The 11983-nt window shown below is 40.1% G+C and overlaps 1 protein-coding gene across 1 annotated transcript; it reads left to right on the top strand.

Moving 5' to 3' along the window:
- The first annotated feature begins 894 nt into the window (after window positions 1–894).
- On the top strand, window positions 895–7099 carry LOC143847548 (cellulose synthase-like protein G3). The gene is made up of 6 exons (XM_077356431.1): window positions 895–1517; window positions 3323–3472; window positions 3626–3751; window positions 4555–4989; window positions 5500–5847; window positions 6336–7099. The coding sequence occupies exons 1-6, from the start codon at window positions 930–932 to the stop codon at window positions 6882–6884; spliced, it is 2196 nt and encodes a 731-aa protein (XP_077212546.1). The 5' UTR covers window positions 895–929; the 3' UTR covers window positions 6885–7099.
- Window positions 7100–11983: the final 4884 nt, after the last annotated feature.

Here is an 11983-nt window from a genome sequence, read left to right as displayed (position 1 = left end):
ATATTATCATAAATTGAGGGTCCCTCTAAGTAAAAATTGAATAGGGTTGGTTCAAGTCATCTTTTTTTTTTTCTTTTTTTTTCGGTGCGTAAAACAAGATAAGGAAATTTCGAGATATTTTTCTCTTCCAAATTTTCTGGAAGTGGTTTTAATTTAGTTTATTTTTTGGATTTAATTCTCTGGAAGTGGTTTTAATTTAGTTTATTTTTTGGATTTTTAGTTAGTCCAACTACAAAGAGATTGTTTTTTCTCTCTTGACGACAGTAGAAAAGGTCTAAAGTAAGGGTGCAACTCGGGCTGGGTTGGATCAGGTTGAGGCCAAACATAGCCCAACTCCTTGATAGCATGCAATTCCCTCAACCGTAACCCAACCTAATCCGAGCCTGTGGTCAAGAATAGTCAATTCTAACCCAACCTGCCAATAATTCAGGTTGGGTTCAGTTCAACCCAGGGCAAAAAATAGAAAAAAATACAAAGAGGGAGTGATAAATCGACCCCATACATCTTAAATCAACCCTTTTAACGGAAAACATTAGGGCGTGTGACTTGTACACTTGTACGGTTTTTAACGGCAGATGAAAACTTTATTCGCACGCCCTAACGTTTTATCACTGCCCATACAAAAAAGGCATAAACCTAGAATTTTGAAAATCATGATAAAATTAGAAGACATGAAGTCGAATTCAAGTCGAGTCAGGTTGCCCAAGGCCTCACACCTAACCCAAGCCAAAATCGGGTCGAACCCGACATTGGATTTGGGTTGGGGTGTGCCCAACCCAAGTTGCACCCCGAGTCTACATAACGAATGAGTGGAAGGTAAGTAACAAGGGGTGGAAATATCACACTCTTAGAGGCTATAAATAGATAGGCTCCCACTTCAGATGTGTCAGCTCTCTCTCTCTCTCTCTCTCTCTCTCTCTCTCTCGAAGATGGGAGGCACAAGAGAGAGCCAAACCCTCCCACCTTTCCACAAGCTCGAGGTCGAGCCTCGAGCCATGCTCAATCGTGTGCACGCAGTGTTTTACACGTGCGCCATCTTACTCTTGTTCTATCATCGGTCCCTTAATCTCCTTCACTCCACCACCTTCTACTATTTTTTTCTCTCCCTTTCTATGTTACTATCAGATATAATTCTTGCCTTCATGTGGTCTACAACCCAAGCCTTCCGATGGCGGCCGGTCCGGCGCCGGGAATATCTCGAGAACCTTGCAAGAACAATAGACGATAGGGATTTTCCGGCGCTGGACATGTTCATTTGCACGGCGGACCCGTACAAAGAGCCCCCCATGGGTGTCATAAACACCGCACTTTCGGTAATGGCGTTTGATTATCCAACGGATAAGATGTCGGTCTATGTTTCGGATGATGGCGGATCGGAGCTCACTCTCTATGCTTTCATGGAGGCTGCAAAGTTTGCCAAGCACTGGGTACCCTTTTGTAGGGAGAATAAGATTGAACAGAGGTGCCCGGAGGTTTACTTTCAGACGGCTGATGGTGCTTGCTCGGGCTCAATAAAGGTAGCACACATAAAAAAAATGTGAACAACTTCAAATTTCTTTTTAATCATGATTTTATGACTAAATTTTTTATGTAATTAAAACTAAGAATAGATCCAAAGCTTAAAAAACGTAAGGAGTTTAAAAACGACAGGCCCCATTTCTTTCGAGATAAAATGGGCCTAAAACAAACTTTACGGTAATTTTTAAGTGTAAAATGGGCATAAATTCATTTTAGGACCATTTTATGTCGAAAGAAACCAACCCTTAATGAGAAAATTTCTTGAATAAGATATTTTGAAGTTATGAAGAAATTTATATTCATAAGATACTTAGTGTAATTATTATTTTTACATTTATAAGGTTTTAAATATCCTCAAACATTAGGCCAAACATAGTCTTCCCATTAGTATAAACAAAAAAATCCGCAAATATTATTCATTTGAAGAATACGTGACTAAATTTTGATGTGGTAAAATTAGAGCTACAGTTTAATTTAAAAATTAAGGTATTAATAGCTATGAAGAAATCAACATCTATAAAAATCAAGTTTCAATTTTACATAGATAAGAAGTCTATGTTGTCACATAATTAGATGAACTAAACTGTTTGGATTAGCACAGATTGCAAAATATGGAATCAGATCAGTGGCGGAGCCGGGATTTATGCATAAGGGGGGCAAGGTTATACAGGCGTATACGTAAGGGAGGGGAGGGGGGGGGGGGGGGGCAGGCCTTCAAATTTTACAGGGGGCTGGGCCCAAATGAGTTGGGCGTATCTTACATGTAGGTCCGCCCCTGAATCAGTTTATCCTAACCGTCCAATTAAAGATAATCGGCTAGATATTTTGGATTCTAATCAACATATTATTTTTTGGCAATAATAAGTTTCATTTTTCATTCATAGATTAGAGAATCTAGACCGTTAGATATGTATTCTAATTAATAATTATAGTGCAAAGATGGTTTATAGTTTATACGCAGATTGGGGGGGTGTCCGAATTTTTCATTCAAGTTGTAGTTGTTGTGAAAATCATGACCTCTTATCTCTCCTTTTTTCATTTCGAGATTTATACTAAATATTATCTGCTGTGTCGTTTCTTGATCTTGACTCAGTGTAAAGACAAAGCACTGACTCTTGAGACCCGAGCCACTTGGTCTTCGTGTCCATATACGGCGATTAACCGTATTAGTCTTTTATAATTACGTCAGAGCCACTGGATTATGTCCCTAATTACGTCACGGCTGCTATAATGAGTCAAACAAAGTATAGCCCCCTACTACTTATGAAGTCGTGAAGATTAAGGCCCTTTTTTCTATTTGGAAATGATATACACGGCCCTTTTTTCTAGTGTAAAAGATTAGTCGTTGTTAAATTTTAATTACTGAATGATTAGCAGGAAGCATACTTTGATTGGATTCTTACGATGATACGCTTTATGATGTGATGTCCGATCCGGTAACCTTAATCCGCACCATGCTCAGTCCACGATCCGCGAAGGATTGATGGCTAGAATGATAGAATCACATGCTCTTCCAATCAAAGAAAAAACAGATATTTATAAAGAGCTTATTAGATTAGTTGTGAGTTTCTTTATTTATGGGATTTATCACCTTAGTGTCTGGGTCCAATGTGGGCCCCACAAAATTAACCCTAACAACTGTCCCAAGTGAAAAAAAAAAGGGTGAATATGTCACTTCCTTTTTTCTATTTTGGAAACTAATCTATACAGACATTAGAATGAAATTAGTTCTAATAGAACCCAACTTTAGTGGCAACTGATGATGAAAAGAATTAGTTTTATAATATAATAATTTGTTTTGCAGGTGATGTATGAGAGCATGAAAGATAGGGTGGAAAGGGTGTTAGAGAGAGGGAACATTAGTGAAGATCAGATCACTTGTGACGAGGATCGCAATGCCTTCAAGAAATGGACGACCAGATTCACTCGGCAAGATCATCCTACAGTAATTCAGGTTTATTTTCAGTCTCTTATCAATTAGAAATAAAATGATTAGTCTATTGATATTCGCACGGCCATGTTTTGATAATGAGCCGAGCTCACCTTGTTTTACACAGGAGTGCCATTATTAAATATGAGAGTAACATCATTTCTCTTATTGGAACAGGTTTTGCTAGAGAGTGGCAAAGACAGAGATGCTAAGGGCTATGAATTGCCAAACCTTGTCTATCTATCTAGAGAGAAAAGCAAATCTTCTCCCCACCAATTCAAGGCTGGAGCCCTCAATGCTCTGGTAACACTATTCCATCATTATTAATTAATTAATTTAAAACTCGGACTCAGATGAAAACTCGGCTAAAGAAATAAAAATGTGTTGTTTTGAGGGAGTCAATGATAATACAAAGTCAAATTTCATTGACTTGATCGAGTTAAAGGAGTTTTTGATTAACTAGGTAGAGCAAAATTCGAACTCGGACAAGAACTTGGCCAACGTAAATCCAAGTCGACTCAGACGAGTCATCCGAAAGTTTTGAAATAGATTGCGGTATTGCCTCCTTGATACTATATACTTATATAGTTTTACTCTATGTATTTGTACATCGATTATTTGTTTTTGTGCATGAGTTTAAAACATAGACTCATATGAGACCTCAGTTAAGGTAAAACTGTGTTGCTTTGAGAATTTCAATGATCTGCGAGGTCAATTTTTATTTAATCAGTCCAAAGGAGTTGTTAATTGACTTGGTAGACCAATATTCAGACTTGAACAAAAACTGTAAATTCGAGTAGACTCAGAGGATCCATTGATTAACTAAGAGAGTTTGGGGAGTTTAGAAATAAGTGCATAAACGCACACTACAGTTTAAAAACTCCCCCGACTGGACTCTCTTTTACCTTGGCCACATTCGTTTCTGAGTTTGTGTTTTATCTTTCAAAGTCAATCAATCCTTTATCTCCCGAGTTAACTAGGATTTGCTTTGGCCTCATTTTGACCCGTATTCACATTTTTGAACCACTTCACTACAATGACAAATTCCAATTAACTATTTATGTTCTTGATATTAATGCATTTACTAATGTTATGCATGAATAAAGCTCCGAGTATCGGCAGAAATGAGCAATGCACCGGTAATTCTCACCCTCGATTGCGATATGTACTCCAATGATCCTCAAGCACCACGCCGGGCAATGTGCTACTTCATGGACCCAGGGAAGTCCCCAAAACTCGCATATGTCCAATTTCCTCAGCACTTCCAAGGTATCAACAAGCATGACATCTACGGCTGTGAACACAAGCACCTGTTTCAGATCAATCCAATTGGAATGGATGGGCTCATGGGCCCAAGCTATGTTGGCACTGGATGTTTCTTCCACCGAAAAGCTTTCCATGGGCCCCCATCATCACCAGTGTTGGAAGTGATAGATTCCAAACACAGGCCCACGGCGTCTTTACAATCCGAAGCAGTCCTAGGCGCTGCTCAACATGTAGCAAGTTGCACTTATGAAAATGGCACAATTTGGGGCTCCAAGGTAAGCTTTATTAAGCCCAATACTAGTAGTATAAGTTACAGAATTCTTAGAATAATTGAAAATTATTATATTTGTATTTCCCATTTTCCACTTTTATTATAACCCAAGGTAAGCTTTTTTACCATCCAACAGCTATTCCATCCCCATTATCTATTGAGCTGCTCTGAATAATCTCATTATATTATTACCTATGTAATCATAAAAAAGCAAAATTTTTGAGAATTTTAGACCAAGTTTCTGATTGATAAACTCAGTTTTTTGGCTAGCCCAGCACCAAGTCTTTAATATATTTCTTGCTGGATGTATCCCTGATCTGACTGATAATGAGTGGAACCAAATAATTTGACGGGGTAGTTGCCATCCTTCCATGCATTTTGTTGTATCTTATTTAGAAAAATAAGTAGATATTCTTTTCTAAACATTTCTCAATTTTTTGAATATTTGCCTCGCTCAATTGTTCTTGTATATGAACTCTGTACCAACCATAATATGTGGCTCTAAAATATGCAGGTGGGCTTCCGATATGGATCGCTAGTAGAGGACTACAACACAGGTTACAGACTGCAGACCGAAGGGTGGGAGTCCGTGTTTTGCAATCCGGCGAGGCCAGCGTTCTTAGGTGATATACCGATCAATCTCAACGATGTGCTTTCACAGAACAAGAGATGGTGTATTGGGCTTCTAGAGGTTGCCATCTCCAAATACAACCCCCTTTCCTTTGGAATCAGCAAAATGTCATTTCTCATGGGCATGTCCTATGCACACTATGCATACTGGCCTACTTGGGCTGTTCCCGTTACAACTTATGGTTTGCTCCCTCAGTTGGCTCTCCTCAATGGAATCACCTTATTCCCAAAGGTACAAGAAAACTCTCTCTCTCTCTCTCTCTCTCTCTCTCTCTCTCTCTCTCTCTCTCTCTCTCTCTCTCTCTCTCTCTCTCTCTGCGCACAACTTGGGTCAGGCTCAACCTGATCCCTATGGGTTCAACCAAATTTTGGCTCAGGTTGGGTTGGCGTTTCTTTGGGTTTGGAAAAGCCAACTCGATTTAGTTTTGTGTGGGTTAGGGTTGAGACCTTGGGCAACTGGACCTCTGTCCTAGTAATTTCATCGGTTCTTTTGTATTTTTCTTCTTGTTTTTGTCCTATGGTAGCCCGAACCCAACCTGACTCAACCCGACCCTATTTGTAAGAAACGGGCTAGATGGGTTGGGTTAGGATTAGGGAATGCTATCTCGGGTTGGACTAGGGTTGGCCCCAACCCGACCCAATCCCGCCTGAGTTGCACCTCTTTCTTGCTCTCTCATTGATAACTCTAATACTGTTGATACAATAATGAACATTACACAGGTCTCAGATCCATGGTTCTATTTGTACATGTACCTTTTCGTGGGAGGGTACGGCCAAGATCTCATTGACTTCCTTATAGCTGGTGGGACGATTGGAAGGTGGTGGAGTGATCAAAGGATGTGGATGATCAGAGGTGTTTCATCGTACCTCTTTGCACTCATACAATTCACATTCAAGCTAATAGGAATCTCCGCTTTCGGATTCAACGTTACAAGCAAAGTGATTGACGACGAACAAAATAAGCGATACAAACAAGGGATCTTCGAGTTTGGGGTCGCCTCTCCCTTGTTCGTTCCCCTGGCTACTGTTTCCATAATCAATTTATTTTCCTTCATTGTGGGGGTATCTAGAGTGTTGCAACTGGGAAAAGTAGAAGAAATGTTTGTGCAATTGTTCATATCTGGTTTTGTGATGGCTAACTGTTGGCCAATTTATGAAGCCATGGTGTTGAGAAGGGACAGAGGAAGGATTCCCATCAGAACCACGATCATATCTGTTTTCCTTGCCTGTTTTCTTGACTTAGCAGCCTCTACCACGGTTAAAATCTGAAGTTGGGACAAAGAAGGACTACAACTAGTTTTGCTCTGTACTTCATTTTCTCATATTAATATGGACTTATGTGATTATAATTTTTTCATTTGTTATACCTTTATACCTTTAACGAGGTATGCTAGGGACAAGCTGCTAATAAGCTTGAAAAGATGTGGGTGTTTATGGACCATGTGTAACCTGAATTTCGAAACAAGTGTTCATTTATTACCTTCCTTTTTTTGTTTTGGTTTACGGTTTATGGAACTCGTATTTCAGGTTAGACGTGCTCCAATAAATATCCACTTCTTTTGAAGCGATTAGGAAGCCACTTGTCCCTAACATTCTTCACCTTCGTAGAATGGCTAACGATAGGGGGGGGGGGGGGGGTGGTGGTGTTGGGGGTTGGTCCATATATTATTAGGGCATGTTTGGCTACCAGGAATTCTTTTTCATGATAAATTGGTAAAGATTAGGAAACAAAATCCAGGAATGGGGTGTCTCCGGTGCGGTGATGAGATAAATTCGACTCAAAATCCGATCGACCTTTTCCCTAGATTTAGCCGCATCTCATCGTAGTAGACACCCCATTCCTGGATTTTCTTTTCCTTATTTATAGCAACTTTACCCTCACCTCCACTTACAGACTACAGATTTATCATGAAAACAAATAGTTGCTTATTATATAAAGAAAAGAAGGCCCATTTCAAAATTTTCATCCTTTTCAATAGTATTAAATTGGTCATGAACACTAAGAATTTTACCAAATGATCCGGTATCATATTTGGGCGTAGTTGATCACTACACATCACATAAGATGCTACCTCATAAGAGAAATTATAAACCAAGGTCCATGGAAAAGAGATCCACCATTAAAAAAAAAGAAAAAATCCTCTCCTTAAGCCTGTGAGCCATGGCTATAATTATGTGAAACAGCCTCCCACCTTGGGCATGAAATTTTTAACCGCAAGTTTAGTGGCTGTTGGCATGGCCGTAACTATAGAATACGGGTTTCAAATTTTTCAACACAATTCCTAATGTGAATGATTTTTTTTAAGTCGTGAAAGAAGGCCCATTTCAATTTTTCATCCTTTTCAATAGCGTTAATTTGGTCATGAACACTAAGAATTTTACCAAATGAAAACTTTAACAATTAATTATGAGAAACAGCCTCCCACCTTTGGGCATGAAGTTTTTAACCGCGAGTTTAGTGGCTGTGACCCATGGCTGTAACTATACGGGTTTAAATTTTGGGAAATGATATCCCCCCCACAACTCGGAGTATATTTCTGGATCCTTCCCTGCACCGTGGGACCCGGTGTGATCCTATATTATATCTCTAAATTATTTCCCACCCACATTGGGTTACTTGGAAGGCAAAGGCACAAAATGAAAACTAGGTTTTGTGCATACCTAATTATAAAACACTTGTTATTTTCTCGTGAGGTGTGGCTGCACAAAAGAGAAAAGTCTGAGGCAGAGAGAGTGGGAAAGAGGAGAAAGAGAGGAGAAAAAGAGAAGTGAAGAGAAGAAAGAGAGAAGAATACACGATTTTCTCTCAGGTTTTCTCTTGGGATTCTTCCTCGAGTTTCTCTTGGATTTTTTCTCCGGCTATTCACGGTGTACGGTCTTGGGTTTGAGAAGCAAGAAAAAGGTTGCGGGTTTTGGGTCTTGGTTTAAATCCATTTTAATCCTTGTATATTGTTTTCTCATAGTGGAAGATCATGTTTCTTGCTCTTGGAGTAGGCTTAGCCGAACCACGTAAATTCTTGGTGTTCATCTTGTGGCTTGTTTTTGCATATTTTACTTTTCTGTTTAATTTGTGCACGATCAAATTGATTTGCTTGGCGGATTTACTCAACAGTTGCCAAACATGGCCGTAATCTCTACTGGGTTTGGTTTTATGATAAAAAAAAAGGGCGGCCAAGTGCACAAGGCTCCCCGCCTTTGCAGGGTTTGGGGAGGGCTAAATTTATACAGCCTTACCCTTGCTTTATAGAGAGGCTGTTTCTATGACTCGAACCTATGACCACCAGGTCACAATGGGTCTGGTTTTAAGATAAAAACTAAAATCTAAATTGTCAAAAATAGACCGGAATTTAGGGGTGCAACTTGGGTCGGGTTGAGGCCAACCTGACCCAACCCTAGATGTCATTTGCCTAATCTGAACCCGAGCTCGACCCGACTCTCAACCCGAAATGGTCAACCCGACCCAACCCTAACCCGACCCAATTTGTAGATTAAAAAAACAACAGGAGGAGATGAAAAATCCAAAATAAAAAAAAGGTGATGAAGAAAAAAAAATTGACCCTTTTCATCCGAGGCAAGTCCTCTTCTTCTAGATGCAACCAAGTCACTTCCATTGCAAAATGAATGAGGATGTCAAAAATTTGAAAAGCAAGGTTAAATGGGATTATGGGTTTTTTGCTTTCTCAAATGAAATTTGAAGGAGGGGAATGTATTTACAAAGAAGCAGAAGCATGGGACGCACAGCCGGAGGCACCATCCAGAGACATGGCCGAGGTTTTGCATTTTAGGTTTGAAGATGGGATTTTAAGTTTTTTTTTAACTTTGGAAAAATTGCCAATTGGGAACATCAAAATACGAGAATTGCCAATCGGGGACGTACTTTTGAAAAACTGTTAGAGAGGGAGGAAATGGGGTTATCAAGTCTATAAAAGGGGGTTATCAACCCTCTTTAACAATTTTTCAAAGGGGGCTGATATTCCCCCCCCCCCCCCCCCCCCCACGGCCAGCTAACGTTAAACGTTAGGATTTAACGTTTATGTCACTTTCCCACCATTTGACCTCTCTCTCTCTCTCTCTCTCTCTCTCTCTCTCTCTCTCCACATACACACAACAGGAACAGTTAGTGGGCCCATCTTTGAACAACGTAGGCACCGCCCATACCACACCATAGGATAATCCAAACCGTCCATTTGATGGGCCATAAACATAAATAGGTTGCGTCCCAAAATATCATTTCCATAGGCTGATCCTAGCCCTCCGATCTAAATAGAAACTACATCTTATGCAACCTCTATAGATTGTAGGGTTGTGATCATCCTATGGAAATGATTTTTGGGGCACAACTTATTTACATTGTGGCCCATCAAATGAATGGTTTGGATCATCCTATGGAGTTGGTCGTACAGTAACATTAAGGCCCGTCCACAACATAGGATGGTCCAAGCCGTCCATGATTTGGATAATCTTATGGAGTTGGTCGTACACTAACATTAAGGCCCAATCGTAGGCCCCACCGATATTTTTCAAATTTAAGTGTACCGTCGATAACATAGGATGATCCAAGCCGTCCATGATTTATTGGTTTGGATCATCCTATGGTGTGGTTCATAAAGTAACATTAAGGCCCAATTTAGGCCCTGCCCATATTTTTGAAAATGAAGTGTTCCATCTAGACCATAGGATGATCTGAGCCGTCCATTTGGTGGGCCACAATGTAAATAGGTTGTGCCCCAAAAATCATTTCCATAGGACGATCACAACCCTACAATCTACAGAGGTTGCATAAGATGTATTTTCCATTTAGATCGGAGGGCTAGGATCAACCTATGGAAATAATATTTTGGGACGTAACCTATTTACGTTAATGGCCCATCAAATGGACGGTTTGGATTATCCTATGGTGTGGTATGGGGGGCCTACGTTGTTCAAAGATGGGCCCACCATTCCACCAATGGTTTCTGTTGGGCCCACCAACTGTTCCTGTTGCCTGTTGTGTGTAGAGAGAGAGAGAGACCGGTCAAATGGTGGGAAAACGTTAGCAGGCCGTCCAGGGGGATATCAGCGCCCTTTTTCAAAAGTGTGTCCTCGTTGGAACGATTGGCAATTTTCCTTCATTACGCTCCTCGCACGCGTCTGAAGATGGGATTTTACTTTTTTTTTTTTTTTTTTTTTTTAAGGTTTTAAAACTCTCGTCAGATGCAATAAAGGCTTGTTATAAAAAAGTGAATAAAAAGTAGAATAATTGTCGGTTTAACTTTGAACGACGACGATTATCATAATAGGAAAAGTGAGAGACATTGCTCAAAAAGTCTTCTTTTAAAAAGTAAACAGTTGTCAATTGGTCACCATGAAAAAAGTAGGGAGATGATTTCAGCGCCACCATGTTTTGATAAACATGCGCTCCACAATGTTCAATGTTTTGACCGAAGGTTTCACTCTGTCAGTTGGTCCGAATTTTGCAAGCCTAAAGCAGAGGGGGGAGTTGGGATCAGAAAATTTGAAGATATAAACAAAGCTCTTCAGATTAAACTTCTGTGGAATATCCTTCTGAAGAAAAATTCTCTTTGGACAGATTGGATCTATCAGAAATACGTAAAAAATAACAACATCTGGACCATCCAAATGCCTTCCAGACCATCTTGGGGCCTGAGATATATTTTAAAAGCTAGAGAATTTGCAGAACCCTTCACTTGCTACAAAATTGGTTGCGAAGAGAAAATACACTTATGGAATCAACCTTGGTTGAGTTGGCATTCTTTTTTGGATAATCCATCTTTGAGGGAGGAAAAATTAGCTCTTTTAGAGGCAATTCTGAGTCCTGGGGAAAAGAACCATCCCATTTGGAAGTCAACCACAAGTGGGACCTACTCCACCAAGATAGGTTGGAATACTTTCCGGGAAAAATTTGAAAAGGTACCTTGGGCCAAATCTATCTGGTTTCCTGGCCATCTCCCCAGACATGCACTTACTGGCTGGAAAGCTATGAAAAATAAGTTGCCCACCAAAGACAAAATTAATGCTATTCTCCTTGAGGTTGATCCCACTTGTGTTTTGTGTAAAGCCAACTTGGAAACAAGGGATCACTTATTCTTCCGTTGCTGCTATTCCTCCTGGCTATGGAGACAGCTGCTGTGGAGGGCAGGTTTCCGTAGAAGAGTTTTTCCTTCTTTGATAGCTGAAGAAGAATGGTTAAGGTCTCACACCACGGGTGAAGGCCAGGCTGCTACAGTTCTTAAGCTCTGTTTCAACTTCCAGATTCATTGCATCTGGCATGAACGAAGTCAGAGAATTTTTGATAACTCACCGAAGCACAAGAGGGTAAATCTGAATTTTATCCTTTCTGAGATTAGCGTAAAGATGAATGGCATTAA

Source organism: Tasmannia lanceolata, unplaced genomic scaffold (assembly GCF_043159265.1).
Source record: "Tasmannia lanceolata isolate RefF3 unplaced genomic scaffold, GAP_Taslan_0.1 ptg000015l, whole genome shotgun sequence".
In the NCBI taxonomy this organism is placed as follows: domain Eukaryota; kingdom Viridiplantae; phylum Streptophyta; class Magnoliopsida; order Canellales; family Winteraceae; genus Tasmannia; species Tasmannia lanceolata.
Note: the sequence above shows the minus strand (reverse complement) of the source record. Positions and strands in the feature narration are given on the sequence as shown.

What these genes read in the sequence shown, in the direction of transcription:
- LOC143847548 (XM_077356431.1), top strand. Translation starts at nt 930, where the DNA reads ATGGGAGGCACAAGAGAGAGCCAAACCCTCCCACCTTTCCACAAGCTC. An exon ending in CTTGCTCGGGCTCAATAAAG is followed by an intron (nt 1,518 to 3,322) that starts GTAGCACACATA and finishes TTTGTTTTGCAG; the next exon opens with GTGATGTATGAGAGCATGAA. An exon ending in ATCATCCTACAGTAATTCAG is followed by an intron (nt 3,473 to 3,625) that starts GTTTATTTTCAG and finishes TTATTGGAACAG; the next exon opens with GTTTTGCTAGAGAGTGGCAA.